The 17,940-nt window shown below is 28.3% G+C and overlaps 2 protein-coding genes across 2 annotated transcripts; both read right to left on the minus strand.

Moving 5' to 3' along the window:
- Positions 1 to 7,635: 7,635 nt before the first annotated feature.
- Positions 7,636 to 9,602, minus strand: LOC103499870 (4-coumarate--CoA ligase 2-like). The gene is made up of 2 exons (XM_008462996.3): positions 8,093 to 9,602; positions 7,636 to 8,016 (listed from the first exon to the last, which is right to left on the minus strand). The coding sequence occupies exons 1-2, from the start codon at positions 9,496 to 9,498 to the stop codon at positions 7,794 to 7,796; spliced, it is 1,629 nt and encodes a 542-aa protein (XP_008461218.1). The 5' UTR covers positions 9,499 to 9,602; the 3' UTR covers positions 7,636 to 7,793.
- Positions 9,603 to 14,862: 5,260 nt separating this feature from the next.
- LOC103499868 (4-coumarate--CoA ligase 2-like) lies at positions 14,863 to 16,835 on the minus strand. Its single transcript, XM_008462995.3, has 2 exons — positions 15,305 to 16,835; positions 14,863 to 15,209 (listed from the first exon to the last, which is right to left on the minus strand). The coding sequence occupies exons 1-2, from the start codon at positions 16,708 to 16,710 to the stop codon at positions 14,987 to 14,989; spliced, it is 1,629 nt and encodes a 542-aa protein (XP_008461217.2). The 5' UTR covers positions 16,711 to 16,835; the 3' UTR covers positions 14,863 to 14,986.
- Between the last annotated feature and the right edge of the window lie 1,105 nt (positions 16,836 to 17,940).

The following is a 17,940-nucleotide window of genomic DNA, read 5'->3' on the forward strand; positions in this document are numbered from 1 at the left end:
TGCTTAAGTTGTACGAAGTTTGTGTTGCCTTGTCACCTTGCTACCTCCACTTGCTTGCTTTGTCATTTCTCTATTTCTCAAGATTTCAGCTCACTTGCACTTAATAATAGACGTATGTGTGTGTTTGCATTATTGATTGTCTTCAAATTTTAATTTCTAGCTTCTTTAAATATAAAGTTAAAATAAATTTAGCTTCTCGATTTAAAATAATTGACTAATTGAAAGCATTGAGCTTATTTGTAGTGTAATTTTAATTAATATAGTTTGTTCCTTGGATTAATCCCATCACTTTAAGTTACAAAGAAATACACAATAGTATTGTGTTTCTTTAAAAAGAAGAGATAAAAGTATAAAAGGAAGCTAAAGTTTTTGAATGCTTTGAAATTATGAGAGAGGCAAAAAAGGGATTAATTTCATTGAATCTCACAAACCTTTGATTTGTCAACAAAAAGAAAAAAACAATATAACAATAATATGAATGAGAAGGAATAAGAAGAGGCCACGTTTAATTACAGGAAACAGTGTTAGGGGTTTAGATGGAGCTTTTCCCCTCCACAGTCCACCGCCACCCACCCACCAAACTGGTGATGGTGTGGCCGGTGGCCCGCCGTTGTGGGGTACGATGTCGTTTCATTGGCTAATTTGGCTTTTAACTTTGAATTGATATTCTATTTCTCTCCAACTCTTAAGGGGGCGGTGGAAGGACGTAAGAAAGAGACAATTAAAGAAAGATGTGAGAGACAGTAGGGTTGGCCATGGATCACGACCACCACCATTAAGGTATTTCTAATTTCTTTTAGAATAGGTGAGAATTTGTATCTTTACTCTCACGTTTCTTGATAACACAGTAGATTAAAAATGTTGATCCATACATTCAAGACTCTTAGTTAAGTTAGAATAATAACGAATTTTCTTTTCTTTTTCTTGATAATATCCGTGAGAAAAATATATTACCACGTAATCTTATAATCTTGATTAGACACATCCAATTTGTCACATGTATATAAGAAAATAATTGTACTAACTAGATTCGTAGTCCATTTTCGTTTGTAAGAGTCATTACTAAATTAATTTAAAGACTAAAAACACTTTTATTCTTTAAATTTTTGTTAATTTTTAAGAATCTAACTCCTAAATTTTAATACATAACAATTTAATTATTGTGCTTTAAAATTTGTAGAAAAGATGTAAAACTTGTATTTATTATTCTTATGATATAAATTTTGTGTTTTTATAAAGAATATTAAATTTCTAATTATTTTATCGATTGTTTGTAAAAAAAAAAAAACTATATTATACCTTAACAAAATAGAGCCATTACAAATTTTAAATAAATTATTATGTATTAAAGTTGAATTATCACACTAATATAAAATTAAAAATATATTCATTAAAAGATTACCAACAAAATTTAAGAGTAAATGATTATACATTCGACATAAAATCAGACCAAAAAATATAAGGAAAAAAAAACTTATAAGTGTGAAGGAAAAATTGACTTCGAGAAAAAAAAAATCAAATCAAAAGTCACATCAAATTGTTTCAATTTATATATAAATGATAGTATTTCGATTAAATATATATTAACAGTAACAAGAAATTCATAAAGAAGAAAAAAAAAAGTCTAATGAGTATTTAATATAATAATTTTATGTTTGTTTTATCAAAGAATAGTCTTGAATTATACAATTGTTTTTGGTGTATCGCTGAGTTCCGTCTTGTGGGGATGGGATGGGGACGGCGGCCGTCGGTGGCGGAAACGGGCGGCGAATGAGCATACACTCACACATGGTGGTGGTGGCCGCGGTGGGGCCGGTAACGTGGGACCTTTGACACAACTACAAAGAAGGCATCATCTCCACACTGACTTTACAACCAAGAGTTTACCTGTCAATTCTTTTTTTTTTTTTTTTTTTTTTTCCTTCTAAATTTATTATTAAGAAAAATAATAATTGGGATTATTATTATTTTTAAGTGTGAATGTTTTACAATTAATAATCATCATTCATCATTGCGGTCTGCCTATTTAGACTCTCTTATTATTTTTATGCTAATTTTGTAGGCCCATTCTTTTTTTTATTCATTTATTTCGCCTCCCTTCTTTTACTTTCCCTTCGTTGATTCTGTTATTTAATTGAATAAATTATAAATTTTCCCTTATTTTATTATTATCGTACAAACGTATTTATATTTATAATGAAAATTTTTTATATTTTAATTCATAATTTTCGAATTCAAGCTACTATATAGAAAAATAATCTTAGATCACCAATTTTCTAAAAAAGATGTATCTATTAATCTTTGGCTTCAAGCGATTTAAGTGATATAATTTTGAATTATAAAGTTTGAATAAACTAAACAATACAAAACTATAAAGAAAGATAGTGTGTGTATAATTGATTTGTAATAAATACTTAAACCGAAAGCTACGAGTGTACACAAACCTAACCACGATATTTATATTTAAGTGAGTACAAAGATATTCAAAATAAATCTTAAACCTAATTAATATTTATATTGCTGAATTTTTTTTAAAGCATAGCTAAAATAGTAATAATTATATTTAGTGAAAACAATATTGTTCTAAGTGAGCAAATTTGAAGTTGGTTTAATTGATCTCATAACTTCTCTAAAAAAATCTGAAGAAAAAAATTTGTAAGTTACCATAAATTATATATATTTTAATAAATTTAAATTATTCATTTAACCACACTTAATTAAAAGATTGACAAAGAGAAAACAGTAAGAGCAAATAAGTGTAGCTTGTTATTGATTTGGAAAAAAAATATATCACGAAAAATAATTCAATTTTATTTAAAATGGTTTTATTATTATTATTATTATTATTATCATTTGCTATATATAAGAATTTCTCTTTAAAAAATTTCTAGACTATTTTTTACCATGAATTAGAAAAGAAGAGTTGTGACTATGTATTACCTCTTTTTGGACTAATGGGACGGCCCAAAGTTCAAAGCCCACTAACGACCTCCCGCCCAAACAATTGATTGACCCACTGGGCCGAGATTATCAATGAGAAAGGCCCAGTTTCCAATAATTTCCATGGGGTATTGGTAACGGTGTAAACGATTCGTATTAGGCATTTTAATCGAAGGCAATTTTTTCCAAACCCTTTTTCGCTTTTTTTCTTTTAATACCATTTTAATTTTTTTTGTAACTTTTTTTTTTTTTAATTCTAGTTTATATACTTTTAAAATTTTAATTTAGTTTATTAAATAACAATAATAACTTTCATGTAATAAAATATAATACGTTAATATATTTTCAAAATTCACCATAAAAATGTCAATAGCCGGAATTTATTTTTTTAAAAAAATAATATTAAAGACTAAATTTTTAAGATTTATGAAAAATACCCCAATCGAATTGATCATTTAAAAGACAACAAGTAAAATTGAATAGCATTAAGAACCAAATTTGTTTCAATGTTTTATAAGTGGATCAAAATGTAAAATTAAGAATATATTTTCGATAAAAGAATAAACGAAAAAAAAAAAAAACTATCCAACCATAGAAACTATATTCGAACTTTCTCCGTACAATAAAAATTAAATTTGTAATTTAACTAACAATAAATGATGTGAAATTTAGGAGCGTTTCGATACAATATTTTCATATATGAAAATGTCGAAACCTTCGATAAATAGGAAGTATGAAGTAAACAAAAAAGAACAAATATTTAGAATTTCTATATTTTCGAATCACATAAGTTTATGATTAAAGTTTAGGTATCAACTTATTATTTAATTTGACATAACTATTAACATAAAATTAAAAATTTTGCAAATTTCAACTAGCCAAAAGTATGACAACCACGAAACAAAAACAATTGAACAATCAATTGACCAATAGACACTAATATTAATAATTAATTAAAATAGTTTATCTAATCACATATATATTCATATGTAATGAAAATTTGACCACATCATTTCATGAAAAAAATAAGTACAATACATGAGAAATCGAATAGAAATAGTGTGTACATATCAATTGGTCTTTAATACTTTTTTTATGTTGATAACCAATATATTTATATAAAAAAAAAATTGTTTATCTTAAAATGGTCTTATTGTAACCTAGGAAAATAATAAGTATATGGTTTGATCTAAATTATAGATATAAAATAACATGATCTACTGATATAAATACATTTTGGAAGAAACAATATATTATTCTTTTTTTATGTTACATTTATTTGGGTCTAGTAGTTATACGAAAAAGTGGTATTGTTTTAGGTAAGAGTTTGATATAGATCGTATTTATGAAACATTACGACCTATATGTTTGGATTTTGAATATACAAATATAATCGACAACTTGTATTCAAATTATAATTATTAAGATTAAAGTGTCCTAACACAATGAAATGGCTATTCTTTCATGGGTACGTGTGTGAAGTAGACCATAGATTAATCAATCATTTTTTCTTTAAATATTCTTAATTTTTATTTTTTATTTTTAAAGTAGTTGACTATTTACAAGTCAAACAATGTAAACAATTATTTTCAATCTTCTTTTAAACTCAAGTCTTAAATAAATAGATAAAACTTTTTTATGAATTAAAATAAAACCATAGCTAAAGTGAGTTTGAATCAATAGTAATCTAACATAAATTCATCATAAGAGAAGGGTTTAGTTAAATAAAGAGAATTTAATTTTTGTCCCGAAATTTTAAAATTGTTTGTAGTCCATAAATTAAAGTGCACAAACACAATAAACTTTATCTTAATTCTTGAAATTTCAAAATGTTTAGTTCAGTTTTAAAATTCGAAAAAAGTAACATTTATTTTTTATTAATCGTTATTATTGTTATGCTAGTCAAATTCGGTGTACTCTTCAATTATTACGTGAGACTCACTTAATTGTAAATCATGCTTGAATATTTGTCTTCTCTTCGACTATTTGGATCGAGGGGGTTCCCCTCTAAGTAGGGACAGATTTATTAAGCGGTCAGTAGGGGCACGTATCCTTCTCACATTATACTAAATAATGATTTGTTTTTAACAAAATATGGTTGTAGTATACTAGTTGTACTTCCACTCTTATATCAAAAAAGTTGTGGGTTTATATCTTTCATATACAATTTTTTTAACATTTGAATTTTTTTAGCTGTGTTTATTATATAGTGTCCCCCACTTTATAAAATTTATGTATCGGTCACCTATAGGTGTCATTCGAATTACTATCGCCCTATTTAGGCTATTTGTAACCATATTTACCTAAACTAGTAGTCTTTCTTTTTTTAAAGAAAAACTAGGAACAAAATATAATTAAAAGAAACTTAAAGAACTATATATCAAAAATTTGATAGATTTTGTCTGTGTTTTATAAATAATTTCAAATTTTTTTTGTTATGTTTAAAAGTGTCCCCATTGAAAATTTAGATATCAAAACTAAATACATAAATTAGTGACAAAAAAGGAATAATTTAAACTAATAACATAAAAATAGAATGTATTTGACCATTAAAGCCAAATATGAATATAGCCTTGTAATACTATAAAATTAACTACAAATGTCAAAATGAACCCAATTCAGTTAAGGCAGATATCAATCTCGAAGTTAAAAGTTCGATTCTACCCCTCTAATTTAATAACTTTGAGAGGGTAATTATAAAATATTTTCAATTATTAATATGATATAATTTAAAAAGTTATAAACATTCTTAAAATTGAGAGGAAGAACTTAATTAACTCCAATTTGTGTTCATTTAAACTTGGAATTCTTCAAGAAAATGACCCTTAATGATTGCTTTACAAGTAATTAGACTTTAAACCTAATGTATACTTCTTTTTAAATAAAAAAAAAAAATGTCCCTTTCATCAATATGTAATATTTTAGAGATAAAATCAATATTTTGAATGAGTCAATTTTGCTTGATATTGAGTGAAAAAAAAATCCCAACTCCTATAACTTAGGACTTTATAATTTGTTTATTTTAAATTATTTATTTAAATAAAATATTAATATTTTCTAAATTCATAATTTAACCTTTTATATATCTTGGCAAAGAAGGGAGGAAATATCAAAACAATTTTGTTTAGGGAAATGTCAAACACTTAATGCTTAAGTTAGACCTTTAACTTAAAGCATAACCATTTTTTTTGAAAATTAAGTATATTAATATTCTTTTATCTATCTCTTACTATTTGTTTTATTTTTGACATTAGGTTAAGATTTCAATTCTTGTAATTAAAAAATAAGTAAATTATTTAAAAAAATCGAAAGAAAATAGGTTTAATTTAAAAAAAAAAAAAAACAAAACAAAATATGAGACATAAATTTATGTTTTTTCTTCTTCGAGTAACATTACTATTTTATTTTAGCAAATTACAGAATCAACATTGGAATACAACGATGGTTACAATTGATCTACGACATGAGACTAAAAACGTGCCAACATTAAATTTATTGTAAATAATTTTAAAATGGATAATAAAGAACTTAAATGCATTTTTTAATTTAAGTTTGATAATCAAAAATTAAAAAGAAAAACTTAATATAAATAATGGAAATAAAATCTAGGTACTTAAATACGATTTCAAAGTGACTTCAAATATGTTGTTGGAATTAATTATTTTATTGGTTAATTAGTTGGAGGTGGGGTGGACCAAAAATCAAATGAAGTAACATACTTATAATGTATAACTTTATGCCAATTTGATAATGTCATTATTTTTCTATATTATTATAAGTTTAGTTTTTTTTTTTTTTTTTTTTTTTCATTTTGAAGCATAGTTTGATTTATTTTCTTACTAGAAAAAGGATCCACAACACGTTGATAACCATTAGTTTTTTAAAATTTAAACTTATAAATACTACTTGTTTTTATTTAGAATGTATTTTTGAAATCAAAGGTAAATTTTAAAAACTAATGTTCTATTTAAGTTTGGATATCGTTTTAATTTTTGTTTGTTAAAACAAACCATATATGTTTGGTAACTGTTTTTGTTTTCCGTTTTTAAAACATAATGTATTTTTTAAAAGTTTTTTTTTTTAATTTTAAATTTTATTCATATTTTAAAAAAGAATTATTGTTTAAAAAACAAAAAAGAGTGAATCAAATATCAAGCACTCTTTAAAAGAAAACATAATACAAATGGATTACCAAGCAAGCCTAGAAAGTGGTTTTAAAAAAAAATTGTTTTTGTATTGAAAAACAAGCTAATTCTTACCTAGGAAAATATAAAAAGTACGAGTAAGAAATTGTGAAAAAATAAAGGCACGTTTTTATTTCTTATGATTATCAAAACTTGCATATTATTATTAGTTTGCAAAATATATTGAATTGCACACACAAAAAAGAAAAAGAAATAGAAAAATAAAAATAAAAATAAAAACAAAAACAATAATTAAAAATGTAGGGAAGCACAACTCAAAGTAATTAATTTTGTCAAAGTTGTATGTTTAATATTCATCCGAAAACTCAAACTTGTGACATTAGATAAAATTTTAATTTTGTTACGTCAAGTTTCTTTTAATAATACTAAAATTGTTTTTTAAGCTAAAGGCATTATATATATATTGACAATAATATAGTTTGATTGGCTAATTTGTGCAAAACCATATTTTATAAAGATTTTTTAGAGTCCCATTTGACGAAATTAAAAGTTTACAAATAAATTAAAGGGTTTATTATTGTAAAATAAAATATAAAATTACAGATAAGAATTGTGTTTCACAATCCTAAATACATAATTTGCATTAACAAACCAAACAGATGACCATAATAATACTAAACTAAATGAATAAATAAGATTAGGGTTTAATTAATTGTAAGCGCCGGATGCCAATTTTGCCCTTAGTTCTTTCCTAAGGATTTTGCCAGATGGCGCCTTTGGAATAGCGTTGACAAAAAACACACGTTTTAGTCTCTTGTAGAACACTACTTGTTTTGTTACGAACTGTTTTACTTCTTCCTCTGTTGTTGCACCACTCTTCTCCTCCACCACGAACGCCACCGGTACTTCTCCCGCCTCCACATCCGGCATACTACAATAACCAAACAATATCTCATTAAAAACTAAAGCTCACAAACGTGTTAACAACGAAATAGATTTGAACTCACCCAATAACAGCCGCGTCACGTAGTTTTGGGTGAGCGATAAGAAGGGCTTCCAGTTCGGCGGGTGCCACTTGAAATGTCTTGAACTTGATAAGCTCCTTAAGTCGGTCGATAATGAAGAGCTCATTGTTGTCATCGACGAAGCCGATGTCACCGGTGTGAAGCCATCCTTCTTTATCAATAGTCCTCTTGGTTGACTCCAAATCATTCAAATATCCCTTCATGATTTGATCTCCTCTAATACAAATCTCACCCGGGGAATTTTCCGGCAAGGAGGCGCCGGTTTCCGGGTCCACTATCTTCATCTCTGCATTTCTGACCACAGTTCCGCAAGCTTCGGCTTTCACTTGAAACGGTTCTTTTGCAAAAGCCAAACTCATGGTTAGTACCGGACCGGCCTCAGTCATTCCGTACCCTTGTGCGAGAATCGCCGCTGGAAATTTCGCCTTCACGGCCTCTACCAACTCCTTCCCCAGTGGCGCTCCGCCGGATTTTAGAACCCTTACGGACGACACGTCGTATTTTTCAAATTCAGGTGACTTAGCAATGGCCAAAAAGATTGGCGGCACGATGGGCACAATCGAAACTTTGTATTTCCCAATCAATTGAAAAAGTGAAACGATGTCGAACTTTTGCATAATCGTAATCGCAGCACCGGCGCGTAGCCCACAAAGCAAAATCGAATTGAGTGAATAGATATGGAAAAGTGGCAGTACACAGAGGATTACATCATCGCCACGATAATATAGGTTCGGATTTTGGCCGTCGACTTGTTGAGCCACACTTGTGATTAACCCTTTATGAGTCAACATAACTCCCTTTGGCAAACCGGTAGTCCCAGAGGAGTACGGTAGCGCCACCACATCATCGGAGGAAAAATCCACTCGTGGCATGAGAGATTCATCAGCTCCACTCAAAACAGAGAAATGCAAACAACCCTCAACAGAAAAATCAACACATACTATTTTGACACCATTTTCAGCCAAATCCTTAACCCGATCGTAAAAGCAAGCCATAGTCACGATTAATTTCGCATTGGCGGCTTTGACCTGTTTGGCAATTTCCACGGCAGTGTAAAAAGGGTTGGCTGCCGTCATGATGGCGCCGCGGTACGACGCACCAAGGAAGGTGAAGACAAACTCCGGAGAGTTGGGAAGTAAATTCATGACGACGTCACCCTTTTTAATTCCAAGGCTGTGTAAGCCGGCTGCAACACGACGGGCGGTTAGGTTAACGTCGTAGTATGAGTAAACGTCCCCGGTGGCGCCGTTGATCAAACATGGGCGTGAGGCGAATTTGGAGAGATTTTGGAAAACATAATCGTGAAGTGGAAGATGATTGGGAATGTGAATATCGGGAAGCTTTGAACGGAAAATGAATTCATGAGTTTGGTTTGATTCGAAGGCCATTGTTGAGGTTTGAAGAAAAACAGAGAGTAAGAGAAAAAGTAGAGATGGGTTTGGTTTGAAGATTGATGAAGAAGGGAAGAGAGGAGATTTTAAAGAAGTTGGAAAATAATAGAAAATTAGAGTTTGGTTGGTGAGAAATATAAAAAAGAAATTTTTTTTATTATGTATGTAAACTTAAATTATGTAAAGATTTATTTGGTGGTGTGAGGAAATGGATATATATTGTTATGAGTTCTCACCAACACCCAAAGTTTTAATTGAGAATGAATAAATTAAGAAGAAATCAAAGTGGATGGAGATTGGAGAAGTCCCCTTTCATTCACCAAACTTTTAACTAAATAATTTCAACTATTAGGGGTATTAAGAAAAGGAAGTCTCAAAAATATGAATGCTTCTCCCTTGAACCCATGATTATAGTATTTATCTTAGAACAATTCAATCTTAAATGCTTTAATATAATACTCTAACTAACTTAAACATTGTTTTTAGGACTCTAACTATGTCATTTTTTTTTACTTATCTTGATTGTTTCTTCCTAAGAATATTGTCAAGAAACCAAGTTAAATGTTTTAATTTTAGAAAAAAATAGTTGAACCATTTAAAAGAAATTTGTAGCTTTGTTGTAATCTTTTATAAAAACACATAAAATATCATTTATGCACCTTTTAACTTAGTTTTAAACAAATGCAATACAAACGTTTATTTACAAAACATAAGCATTTTTTAAATATAGCAAAAAATAATCGAAATTATTAATGAGTATAACAAGATCAATTAAAACCACTCTAATCCATTTTAATTTTTTTTTTTTGTATAAAATATTGATCTACATCCTATGTATAAATATGTGGTTAACATTAATATTTGAATATTCTAACATGATTCACCTACAACTATATCACGAATTTGTTGAGATAGCGATAGTTTTATTTTTTAAAAAAATTGGAATAGAAAAAGGTGTTCATACAAATGAACGAAGTATAATAAAACTTCAATGGGTTGCCAAAAGAATTGGGATTTGTTGAGATATTGTGACATTTTCATTAATTTGAAGGCTATGGTGGACTTTATTTTTCATTTTTTTATAAAAAATATTTCTTTTAATTTATGTAGAATGAAGAAAAGAAGAATTAATATTTGAGATGATAATCTTCTTAATTTTCACTAAACTATTGCTACATTGCTGAGTCAATTCTATTATTATTTTTAAACAATTTGAAATGTTGTTAATATTTTTATTTATTTTAATTAAAAGGATAGTCACACATATAACAATAAAATAATGAAGTATATAATAACATTTAGAAAAATTGTAAATATAGTAAAATCTATCGAAGTTTGTTAGATATTGGTAGATCACCGTTGGATTTTGGTATATTTGTAATTTTTTTTAAGATTCTATTTGCTAATTATTATTATATAACTAAAAAAATCTTCAACTAATAGGAGAGAATTTGATGAATTTTACTGTCTTTTATGAATAGTTTTAGTATCTTGGTGTTTTAAAAAATCTCCTTCTTGTTTATTTGCTTTAGTTTTTAAAAGTGTTTTCAAAGTACACATAAACAAAATTTCTAAAACAATAATATATGTAATAAATTTTATTTCCTTTAGAACCATTTTTTTCTTTTTTCAATTTGATGAAAATATTATTTAAGCTTACAACGATGGACAATACAAAATTTCTTTATGGATCCTCTCCATCACATGTTTTAGTTTTTTTATATTAAATTTTGAAGACTTTTACTCTAAGAATCAAATTTAAAAATAGCATAATAAAATGTCAAAACGTATTGCCAACTTTTTAAAGTATAAAAAGAAAAAAAAAATCTTTTTAAATAGAGAAAGAAGTTGAAAGATTTTTTTTTTCTCATAACTAAACATCACTAAAGAATAAAAATAAAAATGTTTACCATCCACGTAATACTATTTATAATTATATAATAGAAAATAAACATTTGTTAATTCCAACTTTTTAATTAAAGATATTTTTCCATCAATCTTGTATCTCAAATTTTTCTTGTTAAGTTAGGTTAAGATAAACGACAAAGTTGTAATTGTTAAATTATGATAAAATTCGTCTATAACTTTCTTTTAGAGGGAGTTATTAAATATATAGGTTAAGGTCGAGAAACTATTACATTACATAAAATTTGTTTTCTTTCGGTGGTCATCCACAAGGTCAAGTTATATCCAACCTAAGGTTAGCAAAAATTTCAATAGGGTCGAGTCCTTACAAGTATCTGGTCTCGATCTGAATACAGAATCTTCGGTTGGTCGAGGACTAAGAGAGTATCCCCTCCCAACCCTAATAATAACTATAATAATAATAATAATAATAATAATTATTATTTTACAACTAATTAATTTTATAAATTATTATTTAAAATACCTTTTTGCCCTCAACTACCAAGCCCAAACTAAACTACCTAAACCCTAAAGACTCCAAGCCCAATTACACAAAGCCTAATCTCTCTTTCACATTCCATTTCTTATTTGTAATCAAGTCTAATATGTTATAACCTTTTCAATATAATTACCTAATATGTTATAATATTACATAAAAATCATTGTTTTCAAACTTTTCAAAACAACCCCAAGAGAAAATTTATATTTCTATTAAATTCAAAATATTTTATTTCTTTCCTAATTTGTCTTACAAATTGTAAATTTTGACTTAAAATTTAAAATCTTTAAATAGGATGGATTGCATTTAATACCTTATTTTAGTATTAAATCTTTGTTTTCAAATATATATTACTTTTATTTTAAATGTATATATGATGTTATTTCAAACACATAAGTTATTTATTTCAAATATATTTAGAATAATTATAAATTTAAAGTTGTTGTATAATATATACCATATATTATAATTTTGCTCTAATTTTTACTAAGAACTTTATTTTGTCACATGATCCACATATGTTTAGTCATTTTAAAAATATATACTTATATTCTATAATAATAATGTTAGGATAAATAGTAAAATCCAACGTTAAATCGTGATAATTTAATTCTCAAATCGAAGAGATAAATACCAAGTAATTTAAATAAAATAAAATAATATTCATTAGTTCTTAATCTCAAATATTAATCACAAGATAATAATTCAATTCTTTAATATTAATTAATTTTCTATTGATTTCTTTTAATAAAATTAAACTATAAGAATTTTGAAACTTTAATATGAGAGAGAACAAGTATTAGGACAAATTTATCTAAAATTAAGCCAAAGTTTAGATATGAAATATATCACAATTTTATGATATTTGCAAAATATCATTTATGAACTACGTTGAATCTGTAAAATTTTATTTCTATTTTTACTTCGTCTTTTATACTCAAATATGGATTAAGATAATATAGAAAGACACTACAAATAATTTACCGTTTATTTTATTTAACTTTTCATTATTTAATTTTACAAATAAATTATTTAAAAAAATGAAAATGTTTAACCAAGTTTTTTGAAATCTTTAAAACTTTATTTTCAACCATTTTTATTAAGAAAAATGTTCGAATATTCGACTATTGAAAAACATTCTTTCTTCTAACAACTCCATATGATGTGCGTATTTGAAGTGATAGGGACATTTTTATTCATTTGCATCCAAATTACAAACCGAGAAAAAAAAAAAAAAAAAAAAAAACGAAAGAGGAAAGAAAAGGAAGAAAATTTGAATACTAGAAAACAATTAATATTTAAAACGATTAAGAATTGTGGATGTGACAATCTAAAATTTGGTTATTCTCATATCATTTATGTTTCAAAAGACTTATACATCTTTACTCTAAGAATAATTTCGAAATGCTCGTGAAATATATATAATTGTAAATAAATGCTATTGCAACTTTTGAAAATATAGAAGAATGTTTTATATAAAGTAGAAGGTTGAATGCTCATTTTTTTTATATCATGATAAGCTCTCGATTTTGATTCTCATTGCTATCTTCTCTCTATTTAATTTTTCTTATGATCTTAAAAAAAAGAGATTAATTCGCCTAATGACAACCTGGACTACTCTACGTGCTTAAAAGAACATGGCCTTCATTCTGTTATATTATATAACTTAATTCACGTATATTATAATATATAGGTGCAAATATATATTATATGTATTTTTAAGATTATAATTCAAAACCCTCTCTTATTTAATCATCTTAATCAAAGCATACGTGTGTCCAAATCTATACATGTGACTTACGAGCAAATTAAATGTGTATACTTCATTTAAGATCTAAATGAACCAAAATATTTATAAAGCATTTAATTTTAAAATTTTAAATTGCTTTTTGCGTTTATATATTTTGAAGTAAAAGAAAAGTTTGAGTCTTCCCTTCAAATAAATTTCAAAAAATTAAATACCATTCATGTTAATAATTATTTTACTGTTTAATATTATTTTTCCTCTCTAGTTATAGGGTTTAAACTTTGGTTACATGTATGTGTCACATTCACACACATTATTTACAATCTCAAACTTAAAATCACCTAAAAATCTAACAAATTTAGAATTAGACAAGGGTGATTAACAATAATGTGGGTTATCTTTAAATAATAGATACCTAAATTTTCAATAATCAAAATAGGAAGATTTTGAAAAACTAACCAACCAACCAACAGCATTTCTTCTTGAATCAAATTAACTATTGTTTATTTTTAATTTTAAATAATATTTTGATTCCTCACTTATAATTAATTATGTGTGAGGAAAACTAGGATAAAACAAAACTAAAAAACTTTAGAAAGAAATCAACAAAAACTAATAATTTAAGCTAAAGAGTGGAACGTTGTGCTAAACTTATAGATGAAAGAAGTTTGATATATTAAAACATTATATCTAAATATGTTAGTTATATATTACTTATTAAGAACATTGCAGATTATTAAATTTATGATTTTAATATTTTATTTATTTAACTTATTGATTTTGGTTGATATTTATTTACTTTTACTTTATTAATTTTTGTTGAGATTATTAATTACTTTTTTTGATCTAGATGATCACATATAGGATTAATTCCATTTTCTTTATTTAGGTTATGATTACTAAATCTAATTTCTTGATTAGAGTTGGAAGTACTAATTTATCAATAATTTTTGGGCTAAAATGTCCGTGCCTAAATTCAGTTCACTAGTCTCCTTTTTAATCCTTACTTTTGCATGAAAGTATTTTCTAAACCTTTCTTTAAAGTATTTTAATTTGAAGCTTTTGCAAAGATAGCAAAATAATTTATGATAATATGACTCATGTTAATACATGTTTTTTTTTTTTTTTTTTAAATTTTTTTAAGGTTAATTGATATATAATTAAATTTACTAAAAGTTTATATAATTACATTTAGCTTTAGATAAATTCGTGATTTAAGATTTAGTAATGGAATGATACATAGTATGCATTTAAATAATGTTGAATATTATAATACATATGAAAGAGTATATAAAATCTTAATACTATTGACAACAAAGGAAGAAATTGGGTGACTAATTGTAAGCACCGGAAGCAAGTTTTGCTCTGAGTTCCTTTCTAAGGATTTTGCCCGATGGAGCCTTTGGAATAGCGTTAACGAAAAGCACACGTTTTAGTCTTTTGTAGAAAACAACTTGTTTTGTTATGAATTGCTTTACTTCTTCTTCTGTTATTGCACCGTCGATCGCCTTTACCACAAACGCCACCGGCACTTCTCCCGCCTCCACATCCGGCATACTAAAAAACAGTAAGAAAAATAAAATTTGATTAGAAGTGAAACTCCCACAAATAATTTTTAGCTAAAATAAAGAATGAAATTCATTTGAACTCACCCAATGACGGCAGCATCAGATAGTTTAGGATGTGTGATGAGAAGGGCCTCGAGCTCAGCAGGAGCCACTTGAAATGCCTTGAATTTTATTAGTTCCTTAAGCCGATCAACGATGAATAGCTCGTTGTCATTGTCGACAAAGCCAATGTCGCCAGTGTGAAGCCATCCTTCTTTATCAATAGTCCTCTTTGTTGACTCCAAATCATTCAAATATCCTTTCATGATTTGTTCGCCTCTAATACAAATTTCTCCGGAGGAATTCGCCGGCAATGAGGCGCCGGTTTCGGTGTCAACAATCTTCATCTCTGCATTGCGGACCACCGTTCCACAGGCTCCGGCTTTTACTTGAAACGGTTCTTTCGCAAAAGCTAAGCTCATGGACAGAACTGGACCTGCCTCAGTCATTCCATACCCCTGTCCGAGAATCGCCGTTGGAAATTTCTCCCTCACGGCATCTTCCAACTCCTTCCCCAGTGGTGCTCCACCAGATTTTAGAACCCTCACGGACGACACGTCGTACTTTTCAAATTCTGGGGACTTAGCGATGGCCAAAAAGATTGGCGGCACGATGGGCATGATCGAGATTCTATGTTTCTCAATCAATTGTAAAAGTGAAACGATGTCGAATTTTTGCACAATCAAAATGGCAGAACCGACACGTAGTCCACACAGCAAAATGGAATTGAGTGAATAGATATGGAAAAACGGCAGCACACAGAGGATAACATCATTGCTGTGATAATAGAGATTTGGATTTTGGCCATCCATTTGTTGAGCCACACTTGTGATTAACCCTTTATGTGTCAGCATAACTCCCTTCGGCAAACCGGTAGTGCCGGAGGAGTACGGTAATGCCACCACGTCATCAGAGGAAAAATCCACCGGCGGCGCAAGAGATTCATCAGCCCCACTCAAAACAGAGAAATGCAAACAACCCTCCACGGCAAAATCAACACACACGATTTTGACACCATTTTCACCCAAATCCTTAACGCGATCATAAAAACAAGCCATTGTAACGATTAATTTCGCATCGGCGGCTTTCGCCTGTTTAGCTATTTCCACAGCCGTGTAAAAAGGATTGGCTGCCGTCATGATGGCGCCCCGGTAAGACGCGCCAAGGAAGGTGAAGACGAACTCCGGGGAATTGGGAAGTAAATGCATGACAACGTCACCCTTCTTAATACCTAGGTTGTGTAGGCCAGCGGCGACTCGACGGGCTGTTAGCTGAACGTCATGGTAGGTGTAAACATCCCCGGTGGCGCCGTTGATCAAACAGGGGCGTGAGGCGAATTTGGAGAGATTTTGGAAAACATAATCGTGGAGTGGAAGATGATTGGGAATGTGAATATCGGGAAGCTTTGAACGGAAAATGAATTCATTAGTTTCTTTTGATTCGAATGCCATTGTTGAGGTTTGAAGAAAAACAGAGTAGAAACAGAGAGAAGAGAAAATGTAGAGATGGGTTTGGTTTGAATTTGACTAAAGAAGATAAGGGGGATTTTATAGAAATCAGAAAATAGTAGAAAATTAGTGTATGGTTGGTTCGAAAAATAAATTGGATATATATATATTTGTAATTTGGTTTGGTGGTCATATGAGATGTGAGGTCTGAGAAAATGGGTATTCCTTTGAGTTCTCACCAACCCCCGAAGTGTTTGACAACGAAGAAGGGAAGGAGAAATTATGGACTATAACGGCTCTCGTCCCTTTCCCTCACCAACTTTTAAAGAAATAATTTCAACCTTCACCTTATCCTCCACTTATAGTATGGAAAATCCGACCTCCTAAATTTATATCCATTGTTATTGACCTAAGTCACCTTAATGAAATGAATCGATATTAATAGTGTGAAAAGTTGCCAACATTTTTGTCTCCCTAGCATCTGATTGCAAAATATATTTTGGTTTAACTCATATATTTAGTTAAAAACTCTTTTGGATAGATTATTTTATTTCCCAACTCTTTTGAATTCAACTTATAATTATTTTGGACCAAAAAATTTGCAACAAAATGGTAAAATCGGTATTTGCAATCTTACTAAATGTAATATACACTTGACTATCGTTACCAATTCTAATTGTTGAAATCGACATCATCTTGAAAAATCTTGTTCACACAAGAAGATTAGTTAGGTCAAATAATCAAGTCCAATTGAGCACTCCCTGAACAATCAAATTACATATAACAATTATGATTTTTTTGGTTGTGGAGCCCACATTTCATTAAGGAATAATAAGTAACAATAAATTTAATAATTAGGTACTTATCGAACAAAATTTCAAGTTCAATGATGCCAACTTAAAAATTTAATACCAATCCTCAATTTCTAAAACAAGGTTGTCATTAAATGCATAGGTGAAGATCAAGATCTAATTTCACCTTCATTATTTGATTTCTTTTTAGATTTTTGCATATTCAAAAGTGCCCACAATACTCTCAATATATTCAAAAGAAGGACAACGTGAAGAAATTGTAAACAAACCAAAAAAAAAAAAAAAAAAAGAAGAAGAAAAATAACAAGATAGAGAGTTGAGTATCAAAACACATACAAAGTCGAATTATTTTGTAGTTTGAGTAAGAAAGAAAATTATAATACTCGAGGTTTTGAAAGATAGTAATAATTTCATTTAAACT

The sequence above is a fragment of the Cucumis melo genome, chromosome 1 (assembly GCF_025177605.1).
Source record: "Cucumis melo cultivar AY chromosome 1, USDA_Cmelo_AY_1.0, whole genome shotgun sequence".
NCBI classification, from domain to species: Eukaryota; Viridiplantae; Streptophyta; class Magnoliopsida; order Cucurbitales; family Cucurbitaceae; genus Cucumis; species Cucumis melo.